Source organism: Dunckerocampus dactyliophorus, chromosome 18 (genome assembly GCF_027744805.1).
Source record: "Dunckerocampus dactyliophorus isolate RoL2022-P2 chromosome 18, RoL_Ddac_1.1, whole genome shotgun sequence".
Taxonomy (NCBI): domain Eukaryota; kingdom Metazoa; phylum Chordata; class Actinopteri; order Syngnathiformes; family Syngnathidae; genus Dunckerocampus; species Dunckerocampus dactyliophorus.
Genome location: NC_072836.1, coordinates 651,341 through 670,508, shown reverse-complemented (window position 1 = coordinate 670,508; position 19,168 = coordinate 651,341). Strand labels below are relative to the sequence as shown.

The window sequence follows — 19,168 nt, the reverse complement described above, 5'->3', positions numbered from 1 at the left end:
TTGCTGTCTGCAGGACTGGGTCTGTGCTTTATGCGGATGATGTGGTCGGGCCGTGATCTCACTGGATCGGTTTGCAGCCGAGTGTGAAGCGGCTGGTTTGAGAATCGGCATGTCTGAGCCCATGGTTCTTTCCCGGAAAGGGGTGGAGTGCCATCTTCCGGTCAGGTTTGAGATCATGTCCCAAGTGGAGGAGATTAAGTACCTCTGAGTCGGATCAGATGTACTATATCGGATTGGTGCGGCGTCAGTGATGTGGACTCTTCGTCAGTCCGTTGTAGTGAAGAGCGAGCTGAGCCAAAAGGCAAAGCCCTCATTTTCTGGATGAAGTTATTTCACACCATACTTTACCTTTTTAAAACTACCATTCATTCTCTATGCTGCTCTCCTTCCGGGTCAGACGCAAACTAGCCAATCATTCAGACCACATTCACACCTACTGGCAGTGTAGAGTCTTCAAAAAGCTAATGCATATTTTGAGGTTGTGGCCACACAAATGACCCACACAGAAAAGCGGGAACCACAGATTCTGCCTCAGGCTGCAGAGATTCATCGGCGGCGGCACGAGGGAAGTCGCTGTCGCCATCCAACTCAGGTGGCTGGCATGCCAGCACGTCATTGGCTTATATAGTGTAATACTGTGTACTTTATGCACAAGTGATGCGCGGATCAGTACTGAAATATTGATACTTCCGATACCAGCGAGTCATGCTCTGAAATCCATTCTCAAATCAGAATATGGATACTTTCCATACTTCTGTCATTTGAGGTGATGTTTGTCTGTTGAAATGTTGATTGATCGTAAATGTGTGAATTGTGGATAAAGTTTTTATTCTTAAAGTAGTTGTTAACAATGAATGATTTATTTTAATAGTTTTATCATTTGACTTATTTTCCTTTTTCATTGTTTAAAATACCATTTTCATATAGATTTTTTTTATTTATATGTTAGCTTGGCTAAATTGTAAAACACCCCCACTACCTCCAAATACTTCAAGGTTTTCAATAAATGAATAAATCAACATAATTTATGAATGTATTGAAATTAATAACTTATGTAATTAATACATTAATTAAATGCCTTGTATTATTTATGCTATGAAATAAAATTGACCAAATACATTAGGTGAATTTGCAAAGTATTGCTATCGGATTGGTATCATCGATACTGGCCAGACTTTTACTCAGTATCTAATCGGAAACGATTTAAGTGGTATCGTCACATGGGATAGCTGAAAAAAACCTAGTGTGCACAGCGTTGCCAGGTGTACCTATTTCACCTGCTGTACGATATACTGTCCATCCATCTTCTATGCCGCTTCTCATCATTAGGGTCGCGGGGGCGCTGACTTCGCGGGGGACTGATTGCCAGCCAATAGCAGGGCACATATAGACAAACAACCATTCACACTCGCATTCATACCTATGGACAATTTACAGTAACCTAACCTAACCCCCACATCCTCATCCCAGCCATCCTCTACCCCCATCTCCATAACTGATGATCAGGTGAGGAGTCAACTGAAGAAGATCAAGGCAAGGAAGGCTCTGGGACCGGACGGCATCAGCCCTAGAATCCTCAAGGACTGTGCTGACCAGCTCTGTGGAGTTTTCAGGCACTTGTTCAATCTCAGCCTGAGCCTGGAGAAAGTCCCGGCCCTGTGGAAGACCTCCTGTGTGGTCCCGATACCAAAGACACCGCGTCCCAAGGAGCCTAACCACTTCAGACCTGTTGCCTTGACCTCTCACCTGATGAAGACCATGGAGAGGATTATCCTGCAGCACCTGCGACCCCTGGTGGGCACTCAGCTGGACCCCCTGCAGTTTGCTTACTGGCCTGGGATCGGAGTAGACGACGCAGTGATCTACCTGCTGCACAGATCACTGCTACACCTGGAGGACAGCGGGAGCGCTGTGAGGGTCATGTTTTTTGACTTCTCCAGTGCCTTTAACACCATCCAGCCGTCACTACTCAGAGTGAAGATGGAGAGTGTGGGAGTAGACCAACACCTGACTGCATGGGTTATAGACTACCTCACCAACAGACCACAGTATGTGAGGCTCCGTCACTGTGTGTCTGACATGGTACTCTGCAGCACAGGTGCCCCTCAGGGTACGGTGCTCTCCCCTTTCCTCTTCCCCCTCTACACCTCGGACTTCACACACTACTCCACACAGTGTCACATTCAGAAGTTCTCCGACGACACAGCCATTGTGGGTTGTGTTTCAGAGGGGAACAATCTGGAATACAGGACGGTCATCAGGGACTTTGTCAGCTGGAGTGAGCTTAACCAGCTACAACTCAACACCAGCAAGACAAAGGAGATGATCATTAACTTCCAGAGGAAAACATCTCACTTCACACCGGTGAACATCCAGGGAGCGGACATAGAGTTGGTAGACAGCTAGAAATTCCTGGGTGTTCACCTGAACAACAAACTGGACTGGTTCGTCAACACCCACGCCCTCTACAAGAAGGGCCAGAGTCGCCTCCACCTGCTGAGGAGACTGAGGTCCTTTGGTGTGTGCAGGACTCTCTTACGGACCTTCTATGACTCTGTGGTGGCCTCAGCCATCTTCTATGCTGTGGGCTGCTGGAGAGGGGGCAGCACGGACAGGGACAGGAGCAGGATCAATAGACTGATCAGGAGAGCGAGCTCTGTCCTGGACGGTCCTCTGGACTCCGTGGAGGAAGTGGGGGAGAGAAGGATGTTGGCTAAGCTTACATCCGTCATGGACAACACCTCTCACCCGCTACATGACACTGTGGGTTCCCTTAGCAGCTCCTTCAGCAGCAGACTGTTACACCCACGGTGTAAGAAGGAGAGGTTCCGCAGGTCCTTCATACCGACCGCTGTCAGGCTCTACAACACCTGCACCACCTGAACCATGTTGTAGTCACTATGTATTCTTTACACTGTACTCTTTACTTGCGTATCTTGCTTGCTGCTGTAACAAGTGAATTTCCCCGCTGTGGGATAAATAAAGTACAAATACAATACAATAACAGGCATGTTTTTGGAATGTGGGAGGAAACCGGAGTACCCAGAAAACCCACACACACACGGGGAGAACATGCAAACTCCACACAGAAATGCCCAAGGGATAATCGAACCCAGGTTTTCCCCATCTTCAGACTATGACTTTGTGGCCAACATGCTAACCACTAGACCACCATGCGGCCCTATGATATATTGTATGATGATTAATTCCCAAAATTCCATAATGGAGGGCAATTTTCCCTTTAACAAGTGGATATTATTATTATTATCCTGCATTCTAAATGTTTATGATACAGGACCTTAGCAATTATTAAGAAGACGATTAAATATCACTGATATTGTGGTCTGCTCATTCCGCACGCCACACAAGTGGGGGCGCTGTTTTTTGCAACGGTGTTGATTTTTCAAAGGTGCAACTGCATTATAAGCTTTACTATACACGGTCTGTGGTCATATTTTACTGTAGCACATGGTCCTGATCAACGTGCGATAGTAATATTCCTCAAAATACGACAATTTGAGGCTTCTATTACGATTGTAGAGCGATATTGCCAGCCGTCTGGCAATATCGCTCTACAATCGTAATAGAAGCGGATCTCAGCGGATGGCGGATGTTGTGTGCCGAGGAAGGGCGGGGTTTTGACCACGTGATCTGTGGGCGTGTCACGTGTTGTCTTTTCCCCTCATTCGTTGCGATGTTTTATTAGAGTTGCAAGATGGCGACCGTGCATCTGAGAATCGGAGACCTGGTGTGGTAAGATCACCTTTTAAACGTTAAAACGTGCATCTTTTCTACGTAATTGCCTCGGCGGTCGTCAACGTGGTGTCGTTTTAAGTGTCTGTGCGATCAGAGATGGAAAGTGTTAGCACTAAGCACAAATGTAATTCCTAAAAGTGATGGCATCAACAACCCAAACAAATTGTTAGCCAAGCTGTGGCTAGGCTGCTTGCTAGCACGGGCGGAGAAACGGGAAGGTGTTCACATAACTGAGTGTTTAATAGTTTTTATGGCTAGAAGTCAACCCTTCGGAGAACACCGTGGCTTTTGCCAACTCTCAGTCAAAACCAAGTGGACGGATTGTATCGTTTATTGCTTTGAAGAGCAGCGGAAATGTAGGTTAGTTAGCAGGGGGGTGTTAACTCTTTTCTGACTCGGGACTGTGTCGCACTTTGATCGTGTGTTGCTATTTCTTTTTCACCACACAGACTCTGCTGTTTTTGTGAAGGTATATACTAACCTTATACTAACCTTATAGCCCAACTATTGTTAGATGCTAACGTCGGCCTGATATTGCTTGTTTGCGTTTGCTCAGCATTGTTACGGTTACACCAACGCCTCCAGCATTGGGCACATTTAATCACACAAAAGACTCGTTTAATGTTGTTCCCCTTGCCGTTTTACCTCATCATCTGCCTTTGCCTTCTTTGAGAAGAAAATCGACAATTAATAGAAAAACCTGAGTTTTTGACGACGCTTAAGTTAGCTTTTCGGCACTTGAGGGGAAATTGGAGGTGGAATTGACGTCACGAGTGTTTGTCCTTATGCTCTGGTGTTTAACGCTTCTTCACCTGAAAACGTTGTAGGTGAGACCTTGCCTTTACCTGACACTACACACTACCTGTATCGGTCAAACTTTTATTTCATTTGTCAAAATCTCGTCTACTAGTCCCTAGTAGACCGGGTCCACTTTGAATACCACGAGATCTGGACTGGATTCATCTACAGACCCCAAAGAGTCATATGAATACAGTTTGTGATTTGTGAAAGCTTTATTCTGTTTGTGAAAATGCACTAAAGGCACATTTAGACGTGTTGTCCAATATGGACCAGGTGCTCAAAACAACTTGTACATGTGCCTTCAAAAAATAACAAATATACACATCCAATTCAAAATAAATCAACCACCCAAACTGAAAAATAGAAATAAAAAAAACAAAAGAAGTCCATCCATTCATTTTCTACAATAATAATAATCATAATGGTGAAATAAAAAACATTTCTACAATATATAATCTTATGTTGGCCTACATTTTATTTGTAATTCTGTCTACATTCTTAATTGCAAAATAGAAGTCTTCTGGATATAACTTCTATTTTTATTTGAAAATGATGTACATATTTATTATACAACATTTTAGGAATATATTATCCATGAAGGAGTAACTTGTAGCAGCAGACAAGAGATATAATATAGAATAAAGAAGTAGTTTGGGGTGTGATGATGCTATGTGGGTACAGGGTAGTGCTATGTGACCATGTTTCAAAATGTTTATTTAAAAAAAAAAGCTAAATGCTGGTCTCATTTCAGGGGTAAACTTGGCCGCTATCCGCCATGGCCAGGAAAGGTAAGTCATGATGAAATGTACGGCTTGAATGGAACAAATGTTTGTGTGAAACATTTATTAGTTTTTTGCTGATATTACAGATCGTGAGCCCTCCCAAGGATCTGAAAAAACCAAGAGGCAAAAAATGCCATTTTGTGAAATTTTTTGGAACTGAAGACCAGTAAGTAAACGCAGAAGTCGGCGTGACGGGGCTCGCCTTTTCCTTCGTTGTCAAAACATGACCAACGTGTTGTGTTGCAGTGCTTGGATTAAAGTGGAACAGCTGAAACCCTACCATGCCCACAAGGAAGAGATGATCAAGATCAACAAAGGCAAGCGCTTCCAGCAGGCCGTGGACGCCGTTGAAGACTTCCTCAAAAAATCCAAGGGCAAAGAGCAGGTGAGGGTTCTGGTGCGTGCTGAGGGATGTGTTATTGTGGATTGTGCTTTTATTCAAACAAACAGGTATGGAAATGTGAAACGAAGATTAGAATACTATGCATTTGCTTTTTTTCATGTGTATATACACAGAACTCTGAGGGCAAGGGAGACTCGAAAGGAAAGAAGACCCCCAACAAACCACTGAAGATACTGGATGAGGATGACGAGGATCTTAGTGCCTTGAGAGATCCATCAGAGAAGGTCAGTAAGACACCATTCAGCCTTTAAGCCAAGAAAAGAGCATCTCTGTGTTGAATGTCAGTTCTTGGTCAAGGAGGAGACTGGAGACTTCCACCACTGCAAGCCCTTCTTCACACACGCAGCTGCAGCCATTTCATGCATGTTTACATCCTCATCAACATCCACGTCATCACGTATTGGACTCGGTCTTTCTTACACAGCAGACATCTTCAATCACTTTTAAAAACAACAATATTGATTTACAGGCGCAATTCCATACTTGACATCAGGGGCGTCATACTGGTTTTCACCGTGGTCCACATTCCACATAGCCACCTGGAACCCCCAACCCGCATTCATGTACAGTATGTACAGTATTTGTCGTTATTACCGTTTTCATCTTCTATTGTTTTACCAAGAAACACTGAAACGAGTCAAGGTGCCACGAACAAATTTGGGTATATGGTTTGAATAAATTGCATTTCATGACCAGAAAAAGTCAAAATTGATAAATACATGAACAAGAAAGTCATTTTGGTTAAAAAAAAAAAAAAATATATATATATATATATATATATATATATATATATATATATTTTACTTAATATAAATATGTTTAAGTTAAAAAAACCCAAACATTTTTCACAATTATCTAAAAAATAATCAATAAAATAAAGCTATTACAAAGTTTAAAAAATAATCAAATTAAAATGTAAATATTTGAAACAATAACAACATTAAATATTCTTTCGAGGCTCATATAAAATTATATGAAAATGATAGGAAACTCGAGGCCCGCGGGCCTTGAGTTTGACACCTGTGCTCCGCATACAGTCATGGGGATCTTCTAGGTGCGCTGAAGGTTCCACAATGCCTGAACTGACCCCCAAACCCCACTGGCTTCTCCTTGGTGGTACTTTCTCTTTAGCAGCACTTGTTGGCTTACTGCAGTCCTTCCAAACTCAAGTTAGTAATCCTGATTGCCATTCATCCAACATGACTTCATAAGCTATTGCTTAGTCTGTATCACAGGTGTCAAACTCAGGGCACGGGGGCCAGATTTGGCCCACCATATCATTTTATGTGGCATGTGAAAGCCTGGAAATAATGCACCTCAAAATTGTTCTTGAATTGTTTTTTGAGCATTTTAAGATCTATAAAATATTTTACTATTTTTTTGTTTTACTTTTTAAATGGTTATATTTATAAATTTTATTTTATTTATAATATAAATATTTTTATTTACATTTTTAAACTTATATTAAGTTAAAGAATAAAACAAAAAAAATGATAAGAATGAAAGACAATCTTTCTTGTTAAATGTATTTGTGGTTAATTTTGACAAGTTATTTTTTGTTGTCAAATCCAGTTTTCCAATATTTATTATTAATGAATGTAACAATGAATGATATCAATCACATTTGCTGCTTGACTTGTTTCAGTGTAAGTTTGTTGGTAAAAGAATAGAAAGTGAAAGTGATAACGGAATCATGATGAGGTGATACATCAATATGGGGGTGGCCCTCTTCATCAAAACTGCAATGTGGCCCACGCTGAAAAGGAGTTTAGATGCCCCTGGTCTATATCCTGCTTGACCAGCTACACAACATGGAATCAGGACACCCCCCCCCTCCCCTGCAGCTGAAGGCAAACAGTCCAAATTCATCCTTTTTGTTTAAAAGGTGAATGTGTGTCTCTCTCCTCCTCAAAGGACTTAACTGACTCTGACCCCGAGCCATCCACTATTGAGAGGCTGGGGGCTGGACCTGGATTCAAATGGGAAAGCAGTGTAGGTGAAGCCCACCCCGCCCCATCCCTTCCCCCCAGAACTCCCCCACCAAGCTTGCCTTGCCTTGTTCTTTTACCTGAGCCTTAACCCTTTGCTTTCCTGAGCGTGACTATGCAGACCTTTCCTTCTGACCTTCTGGTGCTTGCACTTGACCACTGGTTGTGTTTGATGCTTGGCTTGGTTGGAGGTTAGCTTGTGTGAGTGTGAGTGTGTGAAAAAGGCCTTTTAAAGGCCTGATTGGTTTCAGGAGAATGGTTTAATTTAGTTGTACAGTCGTCCCTCGCCACTGTGCAGCACCCTCACGCTGTCAGGTTTTTTCTCTCTCCAAAAATGCATTCATTAAGAAATGGTCGCTGTTCTGTGGTTGAATACGGCCTGTTAGTATTAGTCAAAGTTTCAGCAAATTTGACACATTCTTGGCCTAATGAAGCATTTTCAAGCATAAAAATGACAAAATGTTTTTCATGTTGTCATGGGGTCTTGTGTATAGAATTTTTGGACAAAAAAATAAATGTACAGTAATGCCTCGTTTATTGCAGTTAATTGCTTCCAGGCTTGACTGCGACATGGGTTTCCATGGAGTATTTTCATAGCAAAGAAACCCTGTTTATGACTTTCTAAGTATGGGTTTTGAACATGACACCCCTATAGTCACATTTACATTCCTGTTATTCTATGTTTACATCAAATTGTGCACACTATGGGATCACCTCAGAGACATAACAGTCAGGCACTAATAACATAGCAAGCTAGTGAGCTAACTAGTTAGCCTCTCCAATGTACTTACTCTAAATTCAGTGTTTCAAACGGAGTGGGGAAGAAGGACAAAGAAGCCAAAAAAACTAACCACTTCTGCATGGAATAAGAGGAGAACATTTTTTTCACTCAGTCTCAGCCGTGGCATGTCAGTGTGGGCCATGGCATGTCAGTGTGGGCCATGGCATGTCCGTGTGGGCCATGGCATGTCCGTGTGGGCCATGGCATGTGGACTGGGCTCTGCTGGCTCAGTAGCCAATCTCCATGCAGTGTGAAAGGTCATGTCATCTAATCTAATGTCATTAAATTTTAATGTCAACATTACTGATGCCTTAGTGACCACAATATTACATATAACTTGTCTTTCAATGTTTTTGACTAATAGGCCGCAGTCAACCACCAAACAGCCATAATTTTTTATTAATTTCATTTAAAATTATTTTTTGAAAAAGTGTGTTATGGCGAGGGATGACTGTTCCATTTTGGAAATGTGTAAAAAGTGCAGCACTGAGGCCAGGTGTGGTGTATGATATTCTGTGCGTGTTAGAAACAAACATACTGTAGTGATGATGATGATGATGATGGTGGTTGTTGGACTGAAGTGATGTGTGATGAATTTGCACGCTACTTGAAGCACTGGCGACCTCAGCTTTCTGGTTCCCGCCACCCATTCTTGCACAGTATGATTCATAAATGCTTCTCTAAATTGTCAATTTATTTGAATTGGATCCACTGTGGTGTTTCATACAATTGCTCTCGGAATGATTCAACCCCCCCATTGTAAATGTAAAAGTGAGCATTGAAATGATACCGTAAATGTGTTTGACACAGTTTTTGCTAACTAGTACTAGTCTATGTTGAAATTGGCAGCCCTACAGTGGAATAATGATGGCTTTGATTGCGGAGCATTGTGTTGAGTGCTGAACCCTTCCATGTTCTGTTGCAGCCTGTCAAGGATGACCCACATTTCCACCACTTCTTGCTTAGCCAGTCTGAGAAGGTATGCCCACTGCTCACACGTTTCTCCATCAGCTTGTTACACATCCCCATTTGCTCTTTAGAAACCAATCCTCATTTCTAGCCCGTTTATTTGTTTCCTCTGCTGCAGCCTCAGATTAACACTCTTGGCTGTTTTTCTGAAAGCAATTTGACTCTTTTAAAGAAGTTCATGCGTGTAGGCCCGTCACCATAACAAATGTTGCTGGTCTATAATTGTGCTAAAAATTATGGTTGATAATTGATATTATCGACAACATTTTTCGAGGCCGTTTTTCATTAATGTAGAGAGCGACACTGTCTGAGCATGCACCATTTTGCGCTGTTTTGTTTATATTTACTTTGTCGACCAAACGCCTCGGTAAGCGTTGACTGTCGGGGCGAAGGCTCCGCTGCCTGAGTTGTTGTTTTTTTTCCCAGTTGAGAAAACTGTCCTTGTCAGTCGTCAGTGTTCATGTTCTCACCTTGTTCATTCTGTTTGAAACCGAAATATTCCCACACTGGGGCTGTGGCTTTCGCCTTCACTTCTGTGCTGTCATTCATGTTAGCATATGCTGCCTCATGAAGCTAACTTGCTACTACAGGTAGCCCCGCTTCCTTGTGAGGGGAGGAGGCAACAGGAGGGTTCACTCTCTCCATTCATTCCACTGTAGCACCAACGTGCTGGAGAGTGAACCCTCTTGTCATCCAGCCTGAAAGAGAGACGAGGAATACAAACATCAATTTATCGAGGCTGAAAAAAATGGTCGACATTTTTTTTTAATTGTTTGATTAATGGCGTTATCGATTATTGTGACAGGCCTACATGCGGACATCATTTGGCTTGGCCATCATATTTGTGCTAACACTACCATAGTATGTTTGTGCAAAATGTCCCCCTTGATGATGGATTGTTGTACCTTGTCTCCTCCCAGCCCGCCCCGTCCATGGAACCAATAAGCAAGCGCCTAAAAATTATTGAGGAGGTATGGTCAAGTGCATCTTTACAAGTCATCCAAGATGTGGAAATGTAGTTTTGAGTGAGTGTAAAAATGGAGGTGATGTTTGTTTGTATTTTTGCAGGACACGGCATCGACATCCATTCAGGCAGCAGACAGCACTGCCATCAATGGCAGCATCACACCCACAGATAAAAGGTATGACATGCTGCAGACGCACCGCCACGCACTAAACATCATCTAGCCAAGCAATCCTCAACAGCAGAGTTGTGTATGAATGCCAACGAGAGGTTAGGTTAGATGTCCACATGGGTGGCTCTCATGCAGCCACTCAGCATCACAGGAGACGTAGATGTGAGTGATTTTTGTATTTATACACACACACACATATTCCACCTTCACCCTAAGTTGGTGTAGGCTCCAGCTCAACTGTAATCCTGCCTAAGATGAGCGTTGAAAGTGGATAGCAGGTTGGACATGCGGATACGATGACAAAGGCTTCCTTCACACTGCAGGGTATGATTATGATACCCAAATCGGATTTTTTGTTAGAATCAGTTCTTTTATGTGGTCGTTCATATTTCCGGAAAAAATGCGACTTGTCAATGTGAACACAAAGCATCCGGGAAGTCACGTGCATGTGCAAAAGCACGACATCACGCGCATTTCTGTGTGTTTATGGAAGTAAAGATTGCTGCTGTGGGTGCGTGCTCTCCTAGGCGTGTTTTTATTTTTATTCAATTTCAAAGATTTTAGAGTCAATATTTTCTTAACCAAATGATCCTGTGTAGCAGATTAAAGAGAGAGAGGCCAATCATTTTGACTATCGCTCGCTGCGACGTCTCTTCTGAGGAGCGTGTGCGTGGCAGGAATGCTTGGTGGGGCATTGCCGTGAGCTGCTTCGCTGACACTGTTTAAAAATGATTTGTGGACGACAAGAAGAGTGTTTGCCTACACCGATGACGTGGCCACGTGACCGGACCTGGGAATTGTGCTGTCGACACTGACGTGAAAAAATCAGATACAGGTCACATTTGAGCAAGAAAAGGGAATTGACCTGCAGTGTGAACATAGCCAATGATTTCATGTCCACTCAGTCATTTCCTTAAATATCCGCCACCTCTCTTCATGGAAGGTGTGTCTCACTTATGAACACCTCTCTCCAAATAATCGTCCTCCATCGTTCCTGCAGATGTGTTATCTTAGAAGTAATGTAGTAGAAAAAGGCAAATAAACATGTGAATGCATCCAGTAATTGGGAAATGGAACACTTTGTATTTAGCATCCGCACAGTGCGCACACTTTATTTGAAGTGTTCATGTTGTCATCACGTATTGTTTTTTTGTCTTTGCCTGCAGAATAGGGTTCCTGGGTCTGGGGCTGATGGGTAGCGGTATTGTTTCCAACTTATTGAAAATGGGTCATATTGTCACAGTGTGGAACCGCACAGCAGAAAAGGTAAAAAAAAAAAAACATGTTTGCGGTAGTTCTTGTACGATATTGCACGGAACGAATGTAAAAGTGATGTTAAATGTTCATCTAAACCTTTTTACATGCATTCTGCATGTAAAAGTAGAATTGTTGGATAGTGAAAGTGTTTTTGGGTGTCTGGATGGATTGAGGTGGATTTGCATTGTTTCTTAGGGGAAACATTTTCAGTTTTCGTGCAATTCGGATTTAGGCGGACCCTTTGGAACAGATCCCAGTAATCCCTCGTTTATCGCTGTTAATTGGTTCCAGACCCGACCACCATAAGTGAATTCCCACAAAGTACAATTCAGTATTAGTAAATGGGAATATTTTTGTAGATGTGGCATAGAAAACCCTGTTTCTAATCTTGTAAAGACGCTTTTTAACATTATTAGAGCCCTCAAGACATGAAATAACACCCCTATAGTCACCTTTACATTTGTTACCCAATATAGTTGATATAATCATAGAAAAGGAGACAGACATAACTAAGATAAGACTCAGTTAGCAGTTCCCTTTTTTTGTCAGGTTGAAAAAAAAGGGCATCCACACTGTGTGGGATTAGTAAATAGTTGAAAAGGATGTAATACACAAGGCACACCTGCATGCGCTACAGTCTATTGCAGAGTTAAAACTCATGTGCCACAAGACGATGATGATAGGTATTTTACATGTGATGCTGTACACGTCGGTATCTTTATTCATTTATTCCTGTTCTTACTATTGTGATGTTGTAAGGGTTTTTTGATTTGATTCCTTTAAAATGGATGCTTTTGTGTTTTGTTGGTCCAGTGTGACCTATTCATCCAAGAAGGTGCTCGGTTGGGGCGGACTCCTGCAGAGGTTGCTTCCATGTGTGATATCACTTTCTCTTGTGTCTCGGACCCAAAGGCTGCCAGAGATGTGAGTACCACACTGGGTGTCTTCCCGTATCACATTTGCTTTTGTCTGTAAAGTTGGTTAACACATCTTCTCGTGTCTCTGTCGGGTGATTCAGTTGGTTCTGGGTCCCAGTGGAGTGCTTCAGGGAATCCGGCCGGGCAAGTGCTATGTAGAGATGAGTACTGTTGATCCAGAGACCATCACAGAACTCTCACAGGTGTGTTTCCTACACATTCTGTCCACATGGTCCTTATGGGGGCTTCCGTTGTCCAAATGTCCTGTCATAATTGTTAATATGCGTCAATGATCAGGTGATCACCTCAAGGGGTGGGCGTTTCCTGGAGGCTCCGGTGGCAGGAAGCCAGCAGCTGTCTAATGATGGGATGTTGGTCATCCTGGCGGCGGGCGACAGAACAGTTTATTCCGACTGCAGCAGCTGCTTTCAGGCCATGGGCAAGACTTCCTTCTTCTTGGGTATGTGGAGTGTTCAAGCATGCCTTACTCATCGCACTGCAACTTCTGCTGCCATTTGATCAGTGGCATTGATGGGGTTTCCCCTCTGTTGCTACTAAATGCAGTGGTGCTGGACCGAAAGTGTGGGCACAGCATTGTCTGATTGGTTGACAGTAAAGCGTGTTAAATACTTTTTGTATTGTTGTTTTTCAAGGGGAAGCGGGGAATGCAGCAAGGATGATGCTCATTCTCAACATGGTGCAGGGCAGCTTCATGGCCACCATTGCAGAAGGCCTCACCCTGGCCCAGGCCACTGGCCAATCACAGCAGACCTTCCTGGACATCCTGTGCCAGGGCCAGATGGCCAGCACCTTTGTGGACCAGAAATGCCAAAGTAAATCAAACATATCATAGAAAAACAAACAGCATGCATGGTGGTAGTCCTCAAAAAGTTCATGTATGTTGCTTCCAGAAACACAGGAATATCATCTCATGAAGCTAAAACCATGAATAACATTCATCCTCAAGAATGCCATCTGGAAAGTAGGGGTGCACGATAATTATCAGACCGATAATGAGGGGATTCTGACGACATGCCCAAACAATCCGATAACATCACAAATAGCTTCTGCCGTTTCTCCTGCCTGTCGTAACTTCCCCTGATCTCACTTGGAAACTAACATTCACTTTCCGAAAAAGACACTTTGCATGGGGAGGGGACAAAAATGTGCTACATTTGTGTGTCTGATTGATCTTGTGGGGGTGTGTAGATATTTTACAGGGCAACTTCAAACCAGACTACTATTTGAAGCACATTCAGAAAGACTTGAGGCTAGCCATCTCCATGGGCGACACGGCCAACCACCCCACCCCCATGGCTGCCGCTGCCAACGAGGTACCGACCAGTCTTTGCTTTCCTTTTTCACTTTCGGTGGAGCTGCAAACGTATCAACCCTTAAAGAGGCGGGATGCTGAATATCACATTGGTCCTATGAAAGTGACAGTAATAACTAAGCAGCAGAGTGGGGTGTTTTATTTTTGTTACTGTATTTGATTTCAAAAGTATGGAAGCCCATTTCTGCCACAGAAAGCAAACAAATCCCAATAGGAGGTCATAGCAGTGGAAAAGTAAAGACCAAGATAAAGCTTCATCATGATGACACAAATTGTCATTTTTGTATTTCTGTTACTCGATTTTATGGCAAAAATATGGAAGCCCAAAGTAGTCATAATTATGACCACTTGAAATTACCAGATAAAAAGTCCAAATTACCAGAAAAATTCAATTCCGAGGTAAAAAGTCAATTTTTGTAGTTGAAATTCTGAGTTTTGTATTTTTTTTTTTTTGTTTCTAATAGTTTTTGTATTTAGTATTTTAGTTACGTAGTGTCTTTGAAGTGTACAGTGTGTGTGTACCACTATACTTGTCGTATGTACCCTGTGTGTGTACCACTATACTTGTTGGGTGTGTGTGAGTATACTTGTTGGGTGTGTACTTGTTATGTGAGTTCTGTGAGTATACTTGTTGGGTGTGTTCTGTGATTGTGTGTGTGTGTGTGTACTTGTTATGTGAGTTCTGTGAGTATACTTGTTGGGTGTGTTCTGTGTGTGTGTGTGTGTGTGTGTGTACTTGTTATGTGTGTTCTGTGAGTGTGTGTAGCCGTGACGTCTGAGCAAGCGGTGTTCCCCTGTGTTCAGGTGTACAAGCGGGCCAAGGCGTTGGACCAGTCAGACAATGACATCTCTGCAGTCTACAGAGCCTACATCCACTAGCTTGAGGTGCGGCCACGTTGCTCTCCCTCCCGTCTTTCATGATTTTCCTCCCTCTTGATGTAACACCTTTTTATATTTGAAATTCTTTTATTTGATTAGATTAGATTTTATTTTTGGTTCCAGTTTTTGCACCTGCTGTTAGCCGCCTGTCCTCTTTATGATAGGAAAGGAAAGATTAAACCTTGCACTGACTTAACTCAAACTCATTGTGCTCTAAAACAAAAACAAAAGGCTACTGTGAGCGACACCGGACGAGCGTCTTGGCAGGACTGTGGGCTCTAGAACCACTGTGAAGCCACGTGATTGGCTGTCAGGTTTTGTGAAGGCAGACGTTACTTTCCTTTCATTTCACCTATTCTTTGCTTTTTCTTGAAATATGTGAACATCCAAGAGGGAAAGATGGAGGATATGCCACTGCATTGCCTTAATAGGACGGATAATCCCTTATTTATTGATCTTTGTGCCGTTTGCTCATGCCATATTTACCTGTTACCTGACAAAGGCAACTCATGCTTTGCATTTAGCAACAAGTCAAGACTGGAGATGTCCATCTTTGCTTCCTTTTTCTGGCTTTGGACAAGTTGTCATGAGTTTCATTTTGCTTGTGTTCATATATGAATGATTTATTATTATTATTATTATTATTTTTATTCCTGCATTTAACCTGCAACCACGTCAATCCACTTGGCACCTACACCATGCCCACATCAATACGCACGTTTTAAAAACACTTTTTTTAAAACTCCGACCAGAGTGGAGATTTTCTCATTTGTGAGTGTGGACGAGGAAAATTGAGCTTTTTTGTTTGTGTCTTAAGAAATGGGAGACACTTTCACCCCTCTTTCAACCTTATTTCAAGGAAATGTAACCTTTTTTGGGGGGGAACTGTGCCCGTCATCCACAGCCCTTATGTGAACTTTTCTGTGCATTCTAAAGGTATGAAAACAGGTCAAAAGAGGCAGGTAACGAATGCACGTAATGGGACACACCTGTTCCGCCTAGAAGGGGCGCTATTGAGCAAGTGTTCGATGAAGCTAGCTGCTAGCTACATATTGGAGCTGCCAACTGGATCCACTAGCCAGCTAGTGCTAGCTAGCTGCTAGTCGGTACATATTGGAGCCACCAAGGGGATTTGGCTGGTTGCTAGCTAGGAGGCTATTTGCTATCTAGCTAGTCTTGTGTATAACAACAATGTGGGTGTAGCTTAGATGATATGCAGCTCACATGATGGAAATGGAGCCTTGTTGCCGCCTTTTGGAGGTTTTTTTCCAGAAAGCTTCCTGGGTGGAATAGGTGTGTCCCATTATGTGCACTCTTAGCTGCCTCCTTTTTATCTGTTTGTCTATCTTTCGAAGGCACGTAAAAGAGAGAGAAACGTGTGCATGTGGCTCATAAGGATTGTGGATGATGGACAAAATTCCCAAACAAATGTATTTTTCCTTTCTGGGTTTCATTCCGTGCGTACGTTCTTAGGAGACACGCGGGTGATTTACAACCATTGATGTTTCCTGGCCGCTGGTTTTAGAGCTGATGTATGCAAGATTGTACATGTCAACTACAAATACGACAACATGGTTGAGGAGACGTGTCAAAGTGCAGCCATGTTGCTTTTCCAGGCTTTCTGATCGGGCAAAATACTTGGGACAGCTGGTGAATGTGTTTTTTACACATGACTTCAAAACTCCACTCATGTGGATGGAGATTTGTTTTTGTTTTTTAACACTGGAGTGGGGAAAATGTGCATTTTGAATCCACCCATGTCACGTGGACACACACTATTGACCCAAATATAACATTATTCAATCTAGCAGATGCTATTTTGTTTTGGAATACTTGAGTTTCTTGACATGAGGAACACTACTGAAAACATTCTTAATCCCCCCCTCCAAAAACAGGTCATGAAAAAGAGGGGGTCGTCTTATATTCGGGTCAGTGTGCCATGTGAACTGAAGTCAATGATGATACTTATTATTAATAGTATTGTTATTGTTAGTTGTAATATCACGCAGGGATGATTATTTTTATGCTAACTTGGACAGAAAAGCATGGAAGCACATTTCTACCACTGAAAGAAGAAATATCCCAATGGCAATCACATGACGAGATAAAAAGTCATAATTATGAGATTTAAAAAATCATAATTACGACATTGACAACCCTAAAGCGAGAAAGCCGAAATTATGAAATGAAAAAGTTGAAATTACAAGGAAAAAGTGAAAATTATGAGAGGAAAAATCCAAATTATGAGAATCTAAATTATGAGAAAGTCGAAATTACAAGATAAAAAGTCACAATTAAGAGGAAAAAAATGAAATTACGAGAAAAGTAGAAATTACAAGGTAGTCCTAATAATGGGATTTTTAAAACAAAAATCATAATTCCGAGAAGTCAACATTACATGATGATGATGAGGAGGAGGAGGAGGAGGAGGAAAAAGTTGAAATAAGATAAAAAGTCATAAATATGAGATCATACCACTCAGCACATGCTCAGTTTGGATCTCTTAATTGTGGCGTTTTACGTGATAATTCTAGCTTCCCGTTACCATGGGGATGTTTACCGTTTCTCTCTCTCGGTGGCGGAACATGCTTCCAGAAAAAGTGTTTGATTGGAAATGAAAAAGTAGTTTTTATATACGCGCTGACAAATGTTGATTAGACTGAAGTTCATATGTTGCCATTGATGCTTCAGTACCCACCCACCTACCCACCTACCTACCTACCATGGCATCACACAGTACAGTACCCACCCACCTACCCACCTACCTACCTACCATGGCATCACACAGTACAGTACCCACCCACCTACCTACCTACCTACCATGGCATCACACAGTACAGTACCCACCCACCTACCTACCTACCTACCTACCATGGCATCACACAGTACAGTACCCATCCACCTACCTACCTACCTACCATGGCATCACACAGTACAGTACCCATCCACCTACCTACCTACCTACCATGGCATCACACAGTACAGTACCCATCCACCTACCTACCTACCTACCATGGCATCACACAGTACAGTACCCATCCACCTACCTACCTACCTACCATGGCATCACACAGTACAGTACCCATCCACCTACCTACCTACCTACCATGGCATCACACAGTACAGTACCCACCTACCTACCCACCTACCTACCTACCATGGCATCACACAGTACAGTACCCACCTACCTACCCACCTACCTACCTACCATGGCATCACACAGTACAGTACCCACCCACCCACCTACCTACCTACCTACCTACCATGGCATCACACAGTACAGTACCCACCCACCTACCCACCTACCTACCATGAGTTGGCAGAAGCAGATATGCTCATCAACATGTTGGCTTTTTTATGCTTACGGTTAAGAAGGAGTATGCAAAAGAGAAATGCTGATTGTTAGATGAAAGTGCAAACGTCCTACGTGAGGCTGAATGATTTCGTGTGATGTGATGTCTCTTTGTTCATAAAAGCAACAACACTGACCACAAATCAGTCATAAACAAAAAGTTAGAAGTGAAGCACGTTCGGTCCAGCATCATTCAGGCAGGTTGCAGGTTGACTAACTTTGAAATGGGACTTGCTCACACACACACGCGTTTGAAAGCATAATGTAAATATATTGCACATGAAAGTGCTAAATATTTCTCAAGTTCTGGCATTAATGACAACCTTTGAAGCAGCACTGCAGAATAGAAGTGTAAATGTGATTGATGTATTCTGCTTTCTTATCAAATCACATGGCAATAATCATTTGGATCCACTTTAAGGAAGACCACAACTTTGGGGATAATGAGGATTTTTGTGTACATGTGGAAATATTAAGGCTTTTGTGCTGTTTAATAAATCCTCTCCTGATTGCAGACATACATGGAATCGTTTCTTTTTTCCTGCTGCACCTCACGTTGGCGATACGGGCGCTCCCCCCATGAAAGCCTCAGGAGAAAGACAGCACTGATGCTTTCTTTAAAAAAACAAAACAAAAAAAGACTTCAGATGTTTTAGTTTAAAAAAAAACAACAAAGAAGCACAACACAGTTGAAGGACACATTTTTTTGTTTAAAAAAACACTGATTACTTTTAAAGAGCACAATACTGTCATCCCTCACAATATCACGGTTCAGTTATCACCCCCTTGCCACTTTTCATGGTAGACTGAGTGA

At 42.4% G+C, this 19,168-nt stretch overlaps 1 protein-coding gene across 2 annotated transcripts; it reads left to right on the top strand.

Moving 5' to 3' along the window:
• Nucleotides 1–3,649: 3,649 nt before the first annotated feature.
• On the top strand, nucleotides 3,650–18,868 carry glyr1 (glyoxylate reductase 1 homolog (Arabidopsis)). 2 transcript variants are annotated; one of them, XM_054759922.1, is made up of 16 exons: nucleotides 3,650–3,753; nucleotides 5,309–5,345; nucleotides 5,426–5,505; nucleotides 5,586–5,724; nucleotides 5,856–5,966; nucleotides 7,657–7,734; nucleotides 9,437–9,490; nucleotides 10,401–10,451; nucleotides 10,549–10,622; nucleotides 11,783–11,882; nucleotides 12,687–12,797; nucleotides 12,892–12,993; nucleotides 13,088–13,250; nucleotides 13,444–13,623; nucleotides 14,000–14,124; nucleotides 14,928–18,868. In XM_054759922.1, exons 1-16 carry the CDS (start codon nucleotides 3,716–3,718, stop codon nucleotides 15,000–15,002), a joined length of 1,518 nt encoding a protein of 505 aa, XP_054615897.1. In that variant the 5' UTR covers nucleotides 3,650–3,715; the 3' UTR covers nucleotides 15,003–18,868. The 2 variants fall into 2 exon arrangements, with proteins under 2 accessions (XP_054615897.1, XP_054615898.1); XM_054759923.1 differs by lacking the exon at nucleotides 7,657–7,734.
• The last annotated feature ends 300 nt before the right edge of the window (nucleotides 18,869–19,168 follow it).

Coding starts and splice junctions, on each gene's coding strand:
- glyr1 (XM_054759922.1), top strand. CDS start 3,716: ATGGCGACCGTGCATCTGAGAATCGGAGACCTGGTGTG. Junction 10,623..11,782: donor ATCACACCCACAGATAAAAG/GTATGACATGCT, acceptor CTTTGCCTGCAG/AATAGGGTTCCTGGGTCTGG. Junction 13,624..13,999: donor TGTGGACCAGAAATGCCAAA/GTAAATCAAACA, acceptor GGGGGTGTGTAG/ATATTTTACAGGGCAACTTC.